The following is an 18,638-nucleotide window of genomic DNA, read 5'->3' as shown; positions in this document are numbered from 1 at the left end:
AACAGCTTTTTTCCTGAGATCCCATTTCCACAATTAAGTGACCCATGCTGGCCACTAATTGCTGTCTTTCTTGACATTTTCTGAACTGTTTCAGGTGAAGGGGAAAACGGAGCTGCTGCTGTCTGCTGAAGCATCCAAAAGTGCCCAGCGAGCTGACTTGGAAAACCACCTGGAGGCTGCCAAGCAGGCACTTCAGGATAAAGAGCAGGTACCCACCTAGCTTTCACAGTCCTGTGTTCTATCTATCGTTTGCCTACTGTACACCCTTACTATCACCGCCCCCCCCCCCCGTATTTGAAGCAAACCTTTTACAGTCAAACTACAAGCCCCTCCGACAGTGGCAGTGAAGCACCCTGAATCCAGGAGAGTATAGGTACAAAATAAAGCAATCATTATTGATCGTTTTCTGTTGAGGATCCTGCACCCACGTGTGCAGTGGCAACATATCTACAGAAAGAAAGCTGAGACAAATACTTTACAAATTAATTCGTTGCTTCAAAATTAACAATGTTGTAGGAACGATGTCGGTCACAGTCGTAGAGCGCCCTAACAGGCCTTTCAGCCCACCTTGTGCATGCTAGCCCCTTCGCCCATCTATTTTATTTACTTATTTAGCGATACAGTATGGAACAGACCCTTCCAGCCCAATGAGCTGCCTACCCAGCAACCCACATATTTAACCTAATCATAGGATGATTACAATGACCAATTAACCTACAAATAACAGCAGGTACTTTAGAATCATCAGCACCTAAACAGGCAAAGAATAGAAGGATGCTGGCTTAACTGGTGACCAGTACATCTTTGGACTGTGGGAAAGCTACACCAATCCTATTTTCCTGGATTCAGACACATCCCTCTGTTCTTTGCCCATTTAGGTGCTGAAGATCCTGAAGTCCCTGCTGCCATTTGTATTAATATTAGATCATGTACTTTGTTTCAGCAGCTCTGCTTTCAGATGGGAGTTACAAAGAAGGGCAGCAAATAGTCCAGGCTGTGATCTATTTCTTTGTAAATGTTTTAAATGCAGTGTGTCCAGCTTGGACAGCAGACTGACACCAGAAATGTCTGATAGTCTGGAGGTGGTGCTGATGAACTAAGTGGAAAGTACATACCCTGAGTGTTGTAATCAATTAAAAGTTAACCACACTCCTGTGTCTGTGGAGACACCATCAATCCTTCCATAGTCGATGAGAGTGAACTATCTATTCACCTGTGACCCAAGTGCTCACTGACTACAGTGACCCGCAATCTCAATTTTAAAATTTGAATCCATTCTCAATCCCTCCCAGTTGCCTCAAATTTCCCCAAGCCTAAGTCATTAGATCTGTGTGCACTGCCGATTCGAGTCTTTGCTTGGCCCCAATCTCAGAATGTGCCACCAACTTCAACACTCTTTCCTCCAATATTTCTGCCTTAAACCCTCCTTGGCACATCTCCTTCTGTAGCCTGTCTCTGGGATCAAAGTTTAGCTTGTCAGTCATTATAGCACTAGGCTTGTTGACGTCTTGAGACATCTTACCATGTTGAGGGTGCTACAAGTCGCTATTGTACATCACTGAGCCAGTATCTTATGGACTTGCTTTGCTTCCCCAGGAGCTGACCAAAGTCAAGGCTCAGCTGGACCAACTGACATCAAAACTTAATGAGAAAACAGAGTACTGCAGCCAACTTGACACCAACCTGAGAGAATACAAGGAGAAGCAGCTCCATTCTGAGCAGAAAATCGAGCAGCTGGAATCTCAAATTAAGGTCTGTAGTGCACGAACAATAAACACTGTCTCTGAAGATATTAGTAATGAGCAGCCAGAGATTTGTGTGTTCAATATCCAAGTCTGAGAGAGGAGAATTGTGATTTATTTTCATGTTTTGCTCATTTATACTTACACTGATATCTAACTTGTGTCACACAAATATTTTAGAATAATCCTCAGTAGGTATTTTCATAGCTGGGTAATTAGAGCAACACATACACACAATGTTGGAGAAACTCAACAGGGCAGGCAGCATCTATGGAAAGGAATAAACAGTTAATGGTTCAGGCCGAGACCCTTCATCAGGACTCAGCCCAAAATGGGTTCTGTGCTGAAATCAGGGTCTCTGCCCGAAATGGCGACTGTTTATTCTTCTCTGTAGATGCTGCTTGACCTGCGGAGTTCCTCCGGAACCGTGTGTCACTTTTGAAGGCAGAAATGCCCACAATGTACACTACAGACGGTCATGTTTTAAGAGTTTTGCTCAACATTTCTAGGTATTAGCAGTGTTGGAGATAGGGCACTTTGCAGATGTTCATTCAAACAAAAACTTGCTGGGATACAGTACTGTGCAAAAGCCTGGGGCACATATAAAAAGCTCACATGCCTAATTAAGTCTTTTGCCCAGTATTGTATTTGTCAAGGAGTGGAGAGCGAATCCTCAAATCTGGCAGGAGCAAAGGATGTTGGGAATGGCAAGGGGGCGACGTGGGACAGGTGTCAGAGAAGGGGTGTCAGGGTTGGGGGTGTAGTATGAGAGCAGACACACCCAGCCCTGAGACACCAGGCAAAGTCATTTGATTCCAAGCAATTGATTTATTGATCATTACAGAATGTCTCTCTGGTGCTGCCCTCTCCCTTACCGCTTCCCACTTTCAGTCCACACTAGAGACCCATATCAGAATCAGGTTTATCATCACTCACATGTCATGAAATTTGTTTTTTTTTTGTGGCTGCAATACAGTGCAACACGTAAAACTACTACAGTTCTATGCAAAGAACTTGGGCACCCTAGCTATATACATTTGCCTACGACCCTTGCACAGTACTGTATATCCGAACTTTTTATCAAATAAGACTGTATTTCCCCCAAAATCAGCTTGGTTTGATTTTCCCAAAAGTGTCAACCACAGATTCAGATAAACTACCCAGATAAATCCCATGACCGTGAGATCAACTCAGAAGCCAGCTCCCCAGCACCCCCGTGTCTCCCTGGTACTAGCCTGGTAGTCTGGAGTCTTATGTAGAATTCCCTGGATGAGCAGAACTCCAATGACATTGGAGGGACTCGGCACCAGCTAAGCAAATAGTTGATTTGACCTCGTATGAACCTGCACCTTAAAAGGGACAAAGGCCACAGACTGACGAGAAAATGACAGCTTCCCTTGCAGTGCACACCATCTTGCCTTGGAAAGAAATTGCTGTCTGTTCATCACTGGGTTTAAATGCTACACCTAAAACACGACTTTCTTCACGTGATCTATGGGGTGGTGCAGTACCACAGCAGTTAACACAACGCTTTACAGCGCCAGCTGAGAGATCGGGGTTCAATTCCTGCCCTGCCGCTGTCCACAATGGGTTTGTACGTTCTCCCCGTGATCTTGGGAGTTTCCTCCGGGTGCTCCAGTTACCTCCCAAATTCCAAAGACATACGTTAGGGTGAGTGAGTTGTGGGCGCGTTAGCTGGGCGCCCAAAGCGTGGTGACACTAGCGGGCAGCCCCCAGCATAATCCCGGCGAGTTTGGTTAGAAGCAAACGACATATTTCACTGTGTGTTTTGAAGCACATGAAGCTAATCTTTAATCTCAGGAAGCAGGCATCCCACTGGCATTGAGTAAGTCCTAGACAGTTGGTGAATTGTTTCGATAACATTAAACCACGTGAAGGCTGAAACTTGTGTGCCCTGTGTACTCTAGAGATATTGATGGCACACAAAAATCAAGTACATTGGTTTAAGATGCTGCAAGCAGCTTTGGAAATGAAATTTAAACCCTATTGTGTGCAGGCTGTCTGTACTGTAAACTGCTAATAACCTTTAAGTGGAGCGGGAGTGGTTTCACACAGGGACTGGCTGAAACACAGTGCTGTAACGAGCTTTCACTTTCAGAAGCTGGAGTGCGACGTTGCGAAGGCAGAACAAAATGAGAAGCGAGTCCAGGGAGACCTGCAGTTGCTCCACAAACAGCACGCTGCTCAGGAAAGCCAGATCAAGGAGCTGAACCTGCAGCTCGAGGCAGAGGCGAAATCGTAAGGATTGAAATGACTCTAATTCTGGTTCAGTGTTTGCTTTGTATTGAATTTTGCAGCACAAGAACGGCAATGGGGGGATTTCATTGAGACATATTGAAAGGCCGGGGTAGCGTGCATGTGAAGAGGATGTTTCCAACAGTAGGAGAGTCCAGGACCAGGGGGCACAGCCTCAGAATAGACTGACATCACTTTAGAACAGAGATGAGGAGGAATTTATTTAGCCAGAGGATGGTGAAAATGTGGAATTCATTGCCACAGACAGCTGTGGAGGCAAAGTCATTGAGTGTATTTAATTGGAGGTTTATAAGTTCTTGGTTAGTAAGGGCATTGAGGGTTTACAGGGGGAAACAGGAAGTATGGAGTTGATAATAAATCAGTTATGATGGAGCGGCAGAGCAGACTTGATGGGCGGAATGGCCTAATTCTGTTCCTGTGTCTGGCCATTCAGCCTCTTTGCCACACTAGCTCAGTAAAAGCTGTCTAATTCATTGTTTCCTTCTAAGTCCTTTCAATTATGTATTCAGTTCCTGTTGAATATCAGCTTTGTCAGGTAATGCATTCCAGACCATAAAGTTACGGTACTTTTTTTAAACGTTGTTTTAGCTGTTTGTAACTGTCAACTATCTCCCAACTGTAACAATTTTGAACATCTTTATCAGATCTCTTAATCTTTGCTCTAAGTGGCTGGTGAAAAAGCCATTTAGGACGCTGGCCTTTATCAGTTAGGACACTGAGTATCAGAGTAGTTATGTAGTCGTGTGTGTCATTGGTGAAACTGCACGTGGAATGCTGCGAACTGTTACAGGCAAAATGTGGTTAAATGGAAAGAGTGCAGCAAGGATTTGTGAGGATGTTGCTAGGATTAGAGGGGCTGAGTTAAGGAGAGGTTAGCCAGGCTGGGTCGTTATTCCTTGGATTTTAGGAGAATTACAGAAATGTTTAAAATTATGAGAGCCATGGTTAAGGTGATAGTAATAGTCTTTTCTCCAGGGTAGGGAATCCAAAACTAGGGGGCATTGATTTAAGGTGAAAGGGGAAAGGTTTAGAAGGGACCAGAGTTGCAAAGTTTTCGTGCAGAGGCTGAGGTGCGAGGAGGAGTGGTTGAGGGAGGTAGAATAGGATCGTTTGGGAAGCACTTGGAAGAGCAGGACTGAATACAGGGAATTCCCAGGGCTCGGAAAGACTTAACGATATACGCACTCGTATACAAGTTGTATTCCTTTCAGTAGACCCGTATACCCCTCAGGTCATCTTGTACACTGAAATTTTCAGCAGAGCATAGTATTTCTTCCTTCTGGAGCGCCGTGCTTCACAACACTGACTGCTTTCATATGCCCATTTCACCAGTCTATCTGTGCGCTCTCAAAGTGTGATGCTGTTCTCCACGATGCCTATTAAATTTTGAATTTTGTGTCATCGCCAGACTAGGAGACTTTGCCCTGTGTGTATCCGACTCCAGACAACTCCTATGTTTTGGAAGGTGTTGAGATTTTGATATCAACCCTCTGGGGGCACTGCTGTTTTTTCCCTTCTCTTGCACCAGCAACCTGTCCCCTCTACTCCTTTCTGCCTAGCGAATTCCAAGTTCACCCCTCGCTCTCTCCCGCTGGAGCTATGAAATGTATATTCAGTATGCTGAGCGTTCAAAGATCAAGTAGTACGATGGTTCCAGGTCAGGGTGGAGGAGCAACACCTCATATTCCGTCTGGGTAGCCTCCAACCCGATAACATGATCATCGATTTCTCTTACAGTAATGTCTCCCCCTACCCCCTCTTCTTTCCCCCTGTTCTGGCTCCCCTCTTGCCCCTTCTTTTCTCTTTACCTGCCTCTCACCTCCTACCATGCTGCTCTAGATTCCCTTTCTTCCATGGTCCACTGTTCTCTCCTGTTAGATTCCCTCTTCTTCGGCTCTTTACCCTTCCTGTCTATCACCTCCCAGCTCCTCACTTCACCATCTGCCCACCCAACTTTCTCCCTCACCTGGTATCACCTGTCATCTTCTAGCTTATACTCCTGCTGCATCACCACCTTCTTCTTTACCCCCTTCCTTTTGAGTCCCGATGAAGGGCCTTGGCCTGATAAGGTGATTTTATTCCTCTCCGTGGATGCTGCCTGGCCTGCTGAGTTCTTCCAGCATTTGTGTTTGTTGCTCATTACCCATCTGTCTGATGGCCAATTGTTAAAACAGAATTGATGACGGACTTTTCCTTACTTCCAGCCTTTGTGGCACAAAGCAGGAACTGGAGGAGAAATCGGAGGCCCTGAGTGAGATTCGGAAGCAAGTGCAGGAGTGTGAGAGTAAGAAGGAGCAGCTAGCAGAAGAACTGAAGCACAAGACAGAGAGTGAGAGCAGGATGCAGGGGCAGTTGGCGGCACTCGGACTGGAGAAGGAATCGTTATCCAAGGAGCTGACGGACACCAAGGAAAGTCTTTCCAGGGCTCTCGAGGAAGCACGGGCAGAGTGGGAGAAAGACCGGCATCTTCTGAAAGCTGCTGCCGATGAGAAGGTCGGTGTGAATTAGAATTGGTTTGTTATTGTCACATGAACCGAGATGCAGTGAAAAGCTTGTCTTCCTGCGCATACGTGGTACATTGAGACAGAACAAGGAAAAGCAATAGCAGGAGGCAGAGCGAGGTGTAACGGCTGCACAGAAGGTGTATGTGAATGACAGCCTCACCTGGTAGAGCTGTTGTAGGGCCCTGGGTGGAGGTGTGGGGACAGCTATTGATTTATTATTGTCACATGTACTGAGCTCCAGTGAAAAGCTTGTCTTGCATACTGTTCACACAGATCAGATCATTACATAATGCATTGAGGTAGAACAAGGCAAAACAATAACAATGCAGAATAAAACGTAACAGCTACAGAGACAGTGCAGGCGAACGATGAAGTGTCAGATTATAACGAGCTAGATTGTGCGGCCGGGAGTCCGTCTTAACATACAGGAGTTCTGTTCAGAGACCTGATAACAGCAGGTTAGAAGCTGTTAAGTTTTTTACACAGCTTTCTGCAGCCGCCTGTGGTCACATTGTGCATTGAAAAGCTTGTCTTACCTACTCTTGCTGCAGATTAAACGGTTACACAGAGCATTGAGGTAGAACAAGGTGAAACAATAACCAAAGGCAGAATAAAGTGTACCGGCTCAGAGAAAGTGCAGTTGAATGACCTGCCTGTGGATGACTCACATGGAAGGGCTGCTTTGAGCCCCGGATGGTGGTGAGGGAGGAGGGTAGGGGCAGAGAGAGTTCAGTGCAAGTGAACAATAAAGTGCAGGATCGTAAGGAGGTTGTGAAGTCAGAGTCCGTCTTATCAAACTAGGGAACAATTCACTGTAATAGTCTTAGTGCCCAGTGAGTATAGCTGTTGAAAAGAGATGCCTTCGTGAGATTACCGGCAGTGATCTTCAGTACAGTACCTGCATTGCTGTGCTGGAGACCTAGGTCAATCCTAACTTCAGGCATTGACTGTGTGGCGTTTACAGGTTCTCCCTGTGGCTGCGTGGGTGCCCGCCGGGTGTTTCTTTTCCTCCTTTGTTCTGTGTGTGTGTAATTTCTGGGGGTAGGTTGGTTAAGCAGTCGCAGTAATTTGCTCCCAGAGGTTGTGGATGATGGGATTGATGGGAGAGTAGGTTACAAGGAAAATTAATGGGGGAATGGGATTGCTCTGTGAGCCACCATAGACCTGATGGGCTGAATGGCTTCCTCCTTGTTAACAACTTTATTTAGAAGTACAGCTCGATAAAAGCCTGCTCCAGTGAACCCGCGCTGCTCAGTTACGCCCATTGCCCTACTAACCCGTACGTCTTTGAAATGTGGTCACACTGAGAGTGTACAGGCAGCAGCAGGACTTGAACAAGGACCACTGGTGCTGTAAAGTGTTTTATTAACCACTGCGCTACCCGCCCGCTATGTTGTGTGGAAAAATGTCTTTTATGTCTCTTGTGACCTGCCCTTGTGAAGTTGAGTCCTGCCCGGAACATCGACTGTTTACTCTTTTCCATAGACACTGCCTGGCCTGCTGAGTTCCTCCAGTATTTTGTGTGTGTGTTGCTCGGATTTCCAGCATCTGCAAATTTCCTCCTGTTTATGATGGGAAGTTGCCTAGTTTCAGGGTATTTTAGGGGGCACTTGGGAGTGAGGTGATTTAATGTTACTGTGAGGCCTGGGATCATGGGAACTCAGCCATGTTAGGGCCATGCACTTCCCTTCCTGCGGAGCAACGGACTTTTGTTGCAGTCCTAAAGATCCTGCTTACTTTCACCGATAACACTAATTCTATTCTTCAAATTCTCCAAACAGCATTTGTATTAAAAATTTGAGCCTCTGGAATGTCAGTTGAGACTTCTGGACTTTAGTCCATTATCATAGTCACTAGCTTTAACCACAATTTCATGGTTTAAAATTACATATTACACTTAAACTGTGTGTAGTGTCTAGATCCATTTCACTGTTGATATTACTGAGCCATGTTCATTAGTGAGATGGTGAGGTGGGTCCTGCTGCCTTTGTCAGGGTGTTTATCTTCTGAACGCTTTCTCCGTGGGTGGCTGCAGTCGTGTCTCTCCCGGACCCCACCCCCGATGAATGCAGAAGCTGTGAAATGGCCCTTATCTGGCAAAGTAAGGGAGGGGGGCCTCTGATAGGCTGGCAGAGCACCCACCCAACCTCACAGTGTTTCATTTCAGTTACCATGAGGCTGTTTCCGGTGACCACGTTTCAGGCCGAACAGCCCTGTTTCCATCAGTTGTGCCGTGAGCTGAGTGACCGTGCGCGAGGGGCAAGTGACCGTGTCTCTGAGCGGCTGAGTAACCATGTGCCTGAGCGGCTGAGTGACCGTGGGCGAGGGGGGCTGAGTGACCGTGGGCGAAGGGGGCAAGTGACCGTGTGCCCGAGGGGCGAGTGACCATGTGCCTGAGGGGCTGAGTGACCATGTGCCTGAGCGGCTGAGTGACCGTGGGCTAAGGGGGCAAGTGACCGTGTGCCCGAGGGGCGAGTAACCGTGTGCCTGTGTGCGAGGTGTGAGTGACCGTGTGACCGTGCGCGAGGGGCGAGTGTCCGTGCGCGAGGGGCGAGTGACCATGTGCCCGAGGGGCGAGTGACCATGTGCCTGAGGGGCTGAGTGACCATGTGCCTGAGGGGCTGAGTGACCATGTGCCTGAGCGGCTGAGTGACCGTGGGCGAAGGGGGCAAGTGACCGTGTGCCCGAGGGGCGAGTAACCGTGTGCCTGTGTGCGAGGTGTGAGTGACCGTGTGACCGTGCGCGAGGGGCGAGTGTCCGTGCGCGAGGGGCGAGTGACCATGTGCCTGAGGGGCGAGTGACCATGTGCCTGAGCGGCTGAGTGACCGTGTGCCCAAGGGGCGAGTAACCGTGTGCCTGTGTGCGAGGTGTGAGTGACCGTGTGACCGTGCGCGAGGGGCTGAGTGACTGCGAGAGGGGCAAGGGACCGTCCGCGAGGGGCAAGTGACGCTGTTTCCGCTGACTGTTCAGTAAAATCTTTGATTGCTTTTAAAACAAGCAACAAAGAGGTGGGGGTGTGGCACTGTTGATCAGAGATAGTGTCACAGCTGCAGAAAAGGAGGAAGACATGGATGGATTGACTACGGAGTCTCTGTGTGTGGAAGTTAGGAACAGGAAGGGGTCAATAACTCTACTGGGTGTTTTTTATAGACCACCCAATAGTAACAGGGACATCGAGGAGCAGATAAGCAGACAGATTCTGGAAAGGAGTAATAATAACAGGGTTGTTGTGGTGGGAGATTTAAATTTCCCAAGTATTGATTAGCATCTCCCTAGAGTGAGGAGTTTAGATGGGGTGGAGTTTGTTAGGTGTGTTCAGGAAGGTTTCTTGACACAATATGTTGATAAGCCTACAAGAGGAGAGGCTGTACTTGATCTGGTATTGGGAAATGAACCTGGTCAGGTGTCAGATCTCTCAGTGGGAGAGCATCTTGGAGATAGTGATCACAATTCTATCTCCTTTACCACAGCATTGGAGAGGGATAGGAACAGACAAGTTAGGAAAGCATTTAATTAGAGTAAGGGGAATTATGAGGCTATCAGGCAGGAACTTGGAAGCATAAATTGGAAACAGATGTTCTCAGGGAAACGTACCGAAGAAATGTGGCAAATGTTCAGGGGATATTTGCGTGGGGTTCTGAGTAGGTACGTTCCAATGAGACATGGAAAGGAAGGCACAATACAAGATCCGTGGTGCACAAAGGCTGTTGTAAATCTAGTCGAGAAGAAAAGAAGAGCTTACGAAAGGTTCAAAAAACTAGGTAATGATATGAATCTAGAAGATTATAAGGCGAGCAGGGAGGAGCTTAAAAATGAAATTAGGAGAGCCAGAAGGGGCCATGAGAAAGCCTTGGCGGACAGGATTAAGGAAAACCCCAAGGCATTCTACAAGTATGTGAAGAGCAAGAGGATAAGACATGAGAGAATAGGACCAATCAAGTGTGACAGTGGAAAAGTGTGTATGGAGCCGGAGGAGATAGCAGAGGTACTTAATGAATACTTTGCTTCAGTATTCACTACGGAAAAGGATCTTGGCAATTGTAGGGATGACTTGAAGTGGACTGAAAAGCTTGAGCATGTAGGTATTAAGGAAGAGGATGTGCTGGAGCTTTTGGAAAGCATCGAGTTGGATAAGTCACTGGGACTGGACAGGATGTACCCCAGACTACTGTGGGAAGCGAGGGAGGAGATTGCTGAGCCTCTGGCAAGGATCCTTGCATCATCAATGAGGACGGGAGAGGTTCCGGAGGGTTGGAGGGTTGTGGATATTGTTCCCTTATTCAAGAAAGGGAGTAGAGATATCCCAGGAAATTATAGGCCAGTGAGTCTTACTTCAGTGGTTGGTAAGTTGATGGAGAAGATCCTGAGAGGCAGGATTTATGAACATTTGGAGAGGCATAATATGATTAGGAATAGTCAGCATGGCTTTGTCAAAAGCAGGTCGTGCCTTATGAGCCTGATTGAATTTTTTGAGGATGTGACTAAACACATTGATGAAGTTAGAGCAGTAGATGTAGTGTATATGGATTTCAGCAAGGCATTTGATAGGGTACCCCATACAAGGCTTATTGAGAAAGTAAGGAGGCATAGGATCCAAGGGGATATTACTTTGTGGATCCAGAACTGGCTTGCCCACAGAAGGCAAAGAGTGGTTGTAGACTTGTCATATTCTGCGTGGAGGCTGGTGACCAGTGGTGTACCTCAGGGATCTGTTCTGGGACCCCTACTCTTCATGATTTTTGTAAATGACCTGGATGAAGAAGTAGAGGGATGGGTTAGTAAGTTTGCTGATGACACAAAGGTTGGGGGTGTTGTGGATGGTGTGGAGGGCTGTCAGAGATTACAGCGGGACATTGATAGGATGCAAAACTGGGCTGAGAAGTGGCAGATGGAGTTCAACCCAGATAAGTGTGAGATGGTTCATTTTGGTAGGTCAAATATGATGGCAGAATATAGTATTAATGGTAAGACTCTTGGCAGTGTGGAGGATCAGAGGGATCTTGGGGACAGAGTCCATAGGACACTCAAAGCTGCTGCGCAGGTTGACTCTGTGGTTAAGAAGGCATATGATGTATTGGCCTTCATCAATCGTGGGATTGAGTTTAAGAGCCGAGAGGTAATGTTGCAGCTATATAGGACCCTGGTCAGACCCCGCTTGGAGTACTATGCTCAATTCCGGTCGCCTCACTACAGGAAGGATGTGGAAACTATAGAAAGAGTGCAGAGGGGATTTACAAGGATGTTGCCTGGATTGGGGAACACGCCTTATGAGAATAGGTTGAGTGAACTCAGCCTTTTCTCCTTGGAGCGATGGAGAATGAGAGGTGACCTAATAGAGGTGTACAAGGTAATGAGAGGCATTGATTGTGTAGATAGTCAGAGGCTTTTCCCCAGGGCTGAATTGGCTAGCATGAGAGGGCATAGTTTTAAGGTGCTTGGAAGTAGGTACAGAGGAAATGTCAAGGTAAGTTTTTTACGCAGAGAGTGGTGAGTGCGTGGAATGGGCTGCCGGCGGCGGTGGTGGAGGCAGAAACGATAGAGTCTTTTAAGAGACTCCTGGATGGCTACATGGAGCTTAGAGAAATAGAGGGCTATGGGTAAAGCCTAGGTAGTTCTAAGGTAGGGACATGTTCCGCACAGCTTTGTGGGCCAAAGGGCCTGTATTGTGCTGTAAGTTTTCTGTTTCTAAAAATCCTTTACTTCTATAGCACATTTCACAACATTTGAGCTTGCCATTGTCTCCTCCAGTAACACACACACAAAATGATGAAGAAACTCAGCAGGTCGGGCAGCAGCAATGGAGGGGAATTAACAGTTGACTTTACCAGCCGAGACCCTTCCTTTCCAGTCCTGTTGAAGGAGTGTTTCCAGTCTCAACCTGTTCGTCACCGTAGATGCTGCCTGACCTGCTGAGTTAGAACATAGAACATTACAGTACAGTACAAGCCCTTCAGCCCACAATGGTGTACTGCCCTTTTAACCTACTCTAAGATCAATCTAATGCTTCCCTCCTACACTGCCCTTCGTTTTACTATCATCCATGTGCCCATCAAAGAGTTTCTTCAATGTCCTTAACGTATCTGCCTCCACCCCCATCCCTGGCAGCAGGTTCCACCCATTCTCACATTCTGCCATCCCTCAGCCTGTACCTTCCTCCAGTCACCTTAAAATTATGCCCCCTTGTATTAGCCATTTCTGCCCTGGGCAAGTCTGTACCTCTTATCATCTTGTACGCCTATATGAGGTCATCTCTCATCCTCCTTTGGGTTTTTCTATCTCGAAAAAGTTTGCTCAACCTATCCTCGTAAGACATGCGGCAGCATCCAGGTAAGTCTCCTCTGCACCTTCTCTAAGTCTTCCAAACCTTTCCTGCAGTGAGGTGACTGGAGCTGAACACAATGCTCCCAGTGTGGTCTGATCGGCTTTAGTGTGGGACTCATTGTCTGCTCACGAGCACTGGTGCAGGACTGAGGGAGTGCGGCAGTGTAGGTGATATTGCTTTTCACAGGGGATGTGAAGCATACCTTTGAATGGAGAGAAAGGGATGTGGCAACTCGTGACTTAGGCTACCATACACGAGGGAGGCAGAGTGCACTGTTGGGTAGGGACGAGGGAGGCGGTCTGTGCCGTTGGGTAGGGACGAGGGAGGCCGAGTGCGCCATTGGGTAGGGACGAGGGAGGCCGAGTGCGCCGTCGGGTAGGGACGAGGGAGGCAGTGTGCGCTGTCGGGTAGGGACGAGGGAGGCAGTGTGCGCCGTCGGGTAGAGACGAGGGAGGCAGTGTGCGCCGTCGGGTAGGGTCGAGGGAGGTAGAGTGCGCCGTCGGGTAGGGACGAGGGAGGTAGAGTGCGCCGTCGGTTAGGGACGAGGGAGGCAGAGTGCGCCATCAGGTCACTGTCGGGTAGGGTGAGGGAGGCAATGTGCCCCATTGGGTAGGGACGAGGGAGGCAGAGTGCGCCGTCGGGTAGGGACGAGGGAGGCGGTGTGCACTATCGGGTAGGGACGAGGGAGGCAGAGTGCGCCGTCGGGTAGGGACGAGGGAGGCAGAGTGCGCCGTCGGGTAGGGACGAGGGAGGCAGAGTGCGCCATCAGGTCACTGTCGGGTAGAGATGAGGGAGGCGATGTGCCCCGTTGGGTAGGGACGAGGGAGTCGGTGTGCGCCGTTGGGTAGGGACGAGGGAGGCGGTGTGCGCCGTCGGGTAGGGACGAGGGAGGCGGTGTGCACTATCGGGTAGGGACAAGGGAGGCAGAGTGCGCCGTCGGGTAGGGACGAGGGAGGCAGAGTGCGCCATCAGGTCACTGTCGGGTAGAGATGAGGGAGGCGGTGTGCGCCGTCGGGTAGGGACGAGGGAGGCGGTGTGCACTATCGGGTAGGGACGAGGGAGGCAGAGTGCGCCGTCGAGTAGAGTCGAAGGAGGCAGTGTGCCCCGTCGGGTAGGGACGAGGGAGGCAGTGTGCCCCGTTGGGTAGGGACGAGGGAGGCGATGTGCGCCGTCGGGTAGGGACGAGGGAGGCGGTGTGCACTATCGGGTAGGGACGAGGGAGGCGGTGTGCCCCATTGGGTAGGGACGAGGGAGGCGGTGTGCACTATCGGGTAGGGTCGAGGGAGGCGGTGTGCACTATTGGGTAGGGTCGAGGGAGGCGGTGTGCACTATCGGGTAGGGACGAGATCTGGGCATGGATCTGTGGTGGGTGGGGAAGGGTGATTGGGAGTGGGGTGAGACACAGGTGAGTGATATTGGTGGGATTTCAGCTGTGTGGCGAGAGGGAATTGGGGAGATGTTTGGTAACCACGGGGAGTTAAAAACTGCATCAGCATGTGCTTGTCTCACTGAGCATCTGCTGCCCAGGTGGGGAGTATCCTTTAGCCTGTACTGTCAGTCTTAGACAGTGTCCCACCCCCACCGCCAACCAGTTAGGATGTGATCCACCGTCTTTGCAGAGTTGCCACGTAGTGGAATTTGGTATGAGGATGTTGGATCCAGGTCTGACTTTCGAAGAACCTTCTAGACAGCACAAGAGTGAGGCGCAAATCTTGTTAGATGTTCAAAACAAAGGAATAGAAACATAGAAAACCTACAGCACAATACAGGCCCTTCGGCCCACAAAGCTGTGCCGAATATGTCCTTACCTTAGACATTACCTAGGGTTACCCATAGCCCTCTATTTTTCTGAGCTCCGTGTACCTATCCAGGAGTCTGTCAAAAGACCCTATCGTATCTGCCTCCACCACTGTTGCCGGCAGCCCATTCCATGCACTCACCACTCTGTGTAAAAAAAGTTACCCCTGACATCTCTGTACCTACTTCCAAGCACCTTAAAACTGTGCCCTCTTGTGCTAGCCATTTCAGCGCTGGGAGAAAGCCTCTGACAATCCATACGATCAATGCCTCTCATCATCTTATACACCTCTGTCAGGTCACCTCTCATCCTCTGTCGCTCCAAGGAGAAAAGGCCGAGTTCAGTCGATCTATTCTCATAAGGCATTCTCCCCAATCCAGGCCACATCCCTGTAAATCTCCTCTGCACCCTTTCTGTGGCAGAGCATAGAAATAACAGTGGAGCACGGCAGGAGGTAACTAACCCTGACATAGCCGAGATCCTGGCACTGTGAAACCTCACTGCTGGGAGTGAGGAAATAGATTTCTGCACCTTTGGCGATGATCTTCAGGAGGCAGAGCATGGCAGTAGAACAGTGGGGTTTTGCAGTGAATCATTCTGGGATCCCTGGTCTTTACGAATTTTATAAATGGACGAAGAAGTGGAAGGATGTGGTAGTAAGTTAGCAGATGACTCGAAGGTTGGTGGTGGTGTAGATAGTTTTGAAAGTTGTCATAGGTTGTAACAGGACACTGACAGCATGCAGAGCTGGGCTGAGAGGTGGCAGGTACAGTTCAATTCGGGAAAGTGTGAAGTGATTTTGAAGGTCGAACTTGAAGGCAGAGTACAGGGTTAATGGCAGGATTCTTTCAAAGGACCTTGGGGTCCACGTCCATCGAATCCGTAAAGTTACCACACAAGTTGATAAGTTTGTTAAGAAGGTGTATGGTGTGCTGGCCTTCATTAGTCTGGGGATTAAGTTCATGTGCCACGAGGTAATACTGCAGCTGTATAAAACTTTGGTTAGACCACCCTTGGAAATTGTGTTCATTTCTGCTCGCCTCGCCTTATTATCAAATCAAATCAAGTTTAATTGTCATTCAAGCTATACATGGATACAACCGAATGAGACAGTGTTCCTGTGGGGCCAAGGTGCAAAAACATACCCACACATTCAACATAACTAGAAAGGATGAAAAAAGAACACAGTCACGTAAGAAAACACTTTAGAAAACACATTTTTAGTCCAAGACCCTGAGAGACAAGTCCCGCGAATGGATGGATCCTGGCAGTCCAGCCTGTAATTCCATTGACCCAACACTGGAGGGCAGTACTGTTGGGAGAGGCCATACCAACTGAGTACAGACACTGCGCTATAACGCAAGCTTGAGGATTGAGGCCTAATCCTCGCCACAAACGAGGCAATACTGCTGCCTCAGCACACAAGAGAAACTGACCCGCTTCCTCTGAACCACCAGCTAGCTACTCTAAACAATGAGCAGCTCACTGATGCTGTAGACCTGCTGTGCACATAGTTATTGCAGTCAAGAATAGCTTACTATATCTTAAAATGAATGCATTTAACAAAGAGAAGAAGCTCCTTTGGTTAGCCCCCGAGAGGCCGCTGCATGTGTATGCTCTGCCATCTTGCCTCCAATCCAATTATAGGAAGGATGTAGAAGCTTTAGAAAGGGTGCAGAGGAGACTTTCCAGGACGCTGTCTGAATTAGACAGCATGATTTTTGAGGAAAGGTTGAGTGAGATAGGGCTTTTCTCTTTGGAGTGGAGGGTGAGAAGTAACTTGATAGGTGTGTTCAACATGATAAGATGCATAGATTGAGTTGAGAGCCAGGCACCTTATCTAGGAATGAAATGACTAATATGAAGGGACATAATTTTAAGGTGATTGGAGGAAAGTATAGGGAGATGACTGAGATAGGTTTGTTTTTTACACGAAGCGTGGTAAGTGCGTGGAACACTCTGCCAGGTTTAGCAATAGGGGCAAGTACATTTGAGATATTTAAGAGACTCTTAGATAGGCACATGGATTAAAGATGGGGGAGGGGAAGGTTGGTTTAGCCGTGGTGTTAGGATATAAGGCTGGCACAAGATCACAGGCTGAAGAGCCCGTACTGTACAGTTCTATGTTCTGTCTACCTTTTCTAACCACTTTCAAAGCTCAGAGAGCGGCTTGAACTTGTGGAGGTGTAACGGTAGGAGAGGTGAATCTAATCCACCACACTGTTTACAGGTGGCCTGAAAGCTCTGGAAGTAATCTGTCCCCATTCCCGTTTGTTTAGGAAAGATTGCATGAGCAAGCCAAGCAAGGGCTGCAGAGGAAGTTTGAGAATGCAACCAACGAGGTGAATGAGCTGAAGACCTTGGTGCAGCAGAAAGAAGAGGTGAGCAAAGTGGTTGGACTGCTGTTAGTGGATCTCTTCCAGTTTGCAAATACACATTGGGGAGGAGGTTCAGTCCCTGACTGGTTTACGTGGGACTTGGAAAAAGAGAGAAGTTCTTTGATGGCAGAAATAGATGGTGGTTAACTGAACAAGAAAACAAAGTATTAGACCCAGTCAGTGTTGGGTATGGGAATGGCCAGTCCAGGCCTGGCATTGCTGATGGAACAGGTAAACATCTGGAGTTGGCCATGTTTTGCTGTTAACCCTAAATGGAAATTGGATTGGTGTTGATTCTTTTATTGACTTTCCTGGACCTTACCAGCTTCCTTCTCATCACTGGTCACCACATCCTGGATCTCACCCTTTACCTTTAGTGATCCTGTGTTTGTCATCGAGTTATACAGATCAAAATGGGCCTTTCAGCTCATGCTGTACATGTCAGCCATCAAGCACGTGGTCTTCATTTCTCAGTGTTCATCTGCTTTACTCTTAAACTCTGCCAGAGACACTTTGTTCAAATCAACAGCTCTTAATTTATTCAGCTCATCGTCCGTCAGGGCCATTTGTAGTTGTTATTGGGCCTTTATTGGAAGCTGTTGTGAGTCTGGGGTAGGGAAGCACGAGAGGAGACCAGCTTCCCAGTTAACCCTTTAACGATGCAGTTCTGTTTCCCTCGGTTGAAGGGATTGGTTGAATAGCTGAGGGCTTTACTCCCTGGAGTGCAGGAGAATGACGGGAGATATTACAAAGGAATGCAAGGGGTATAGACATGCAGACCTCTTTCCCTCAGGCTGGGTGAGACTAGAGATAGAGGTAAAATGGAAGGTAAACTATTTAAGAAGAATCTGAGGGGGAGCTACTTCACTTAGAGGGTGGTGTGAGTGTGGGACAAGCTGCCAGTGGAAGTGGTGGATGTGGGTTGGTTTGTCACATTTAAGAGGTTTGCATATATAGATGGATCAGAAGGGTATGGAGGGATATGGTCTGTGTGCAGGTAATGGGACGAGTCAGAAGATCAGGTCAGCATGGACTGGATGGGCTGAAGGGCCTTTATCCGCTGCAGCTGAGGTGAGTGAGAACAGATTTAACTGAAGCATAGAGGGGTCTCGTTAGGGTGGGTGTGGAGATTTCCTCTGGTAGCACAATCTAGAATTGGGGAGGGGGCAGGTGAGTTTAGAAATGAGCAGGACGTGGACCAGTACAAGTTCACCATCCCACCACCTTTTAACCTACTTCACCATCAGTCTATCCCTTCCCTCCTACACAGCCCATAACTCTCCTTTTTCCTTTCATCCATGGAAAAAGGTGGTTATACATTTAAGACGGAGCTGAGATGGGATTCTTCTCTTCCAAGGGCTGGGAAGTCTTTGGGAATGTTTTCTCTGAGAGCTTTTGAGTGTTTTTAAGGCTGAGGCAGATGGATTCGTGATAAGCAAAGAGATTATCAGTAATACAGAGGGGAGGGTCTGATAGGTCCACCTCAACCTCCCCCCCCCTTCACCACCAGCAAAAAAAGCACCTGCACCCTCCACCGAGCACTGAAGCGTGCAGCAAAGCATCAATAAAGACACAGACTTGCAGTACCCCAAAGACTACTCATTCACCTGGTAATTC

The 18,638-nt window shown here is 48.2% G+C and overlaps 1 protein-coding gene across 2 annotated transcripts in view; it reads left to right on the top strand.

Annotated features, from left to right (window-relative positions):
* eea1 (early endosome antigen 1) overlaps window positions 1-18,638 on the top strand; it is a 135,798-nt gene that overhangs the window by 78,724 nt on the left and 38,436 nt on the right. For both annotated transcript variants that reach the window (XM_072241646.1, XM_072241645.1), the window contains 5 exons: window positions 95-208; window positions 1,597-1,752; window positions 3,862-4,001; window positions 6,224-6,512; window positions 16,923-17,024. In XM_072241646.1, the coding sequence (XP_072097747.1) occupies window positions 95-208; window positions 1,597-1,752; window positions 3,862-4,001; window positions 6,224-6,512; window positions 16,923-17,024 (801 nt within the window). The remainder of the gene's footprint in view (window positions 1-94; window positions 209-1,596; window positions 1,753-3,861; window positions 4,002-6,223; window positions 6,513-16,922; window positions 17,025-18,638) is intronic.

This window comes from Mobula birostris, chromosome 23 (assembly GCF_030028105.1).
Source record: "Mobula birostris isolate sMobBir1 chromosome 23, sMobBir1.hap1, whole genome shotgun sequence".
NCBI classification, from domain to species: domain Eukaryota; kingdom Metazoa; phylum Chordata; class Chondrichthyes; order Myliobatiformes; family Myliobatidae; genus Mobula; species Mobula birostris.
This window is presented reverse-complemented; position numbering and strand designations above follow the sequence as displayed.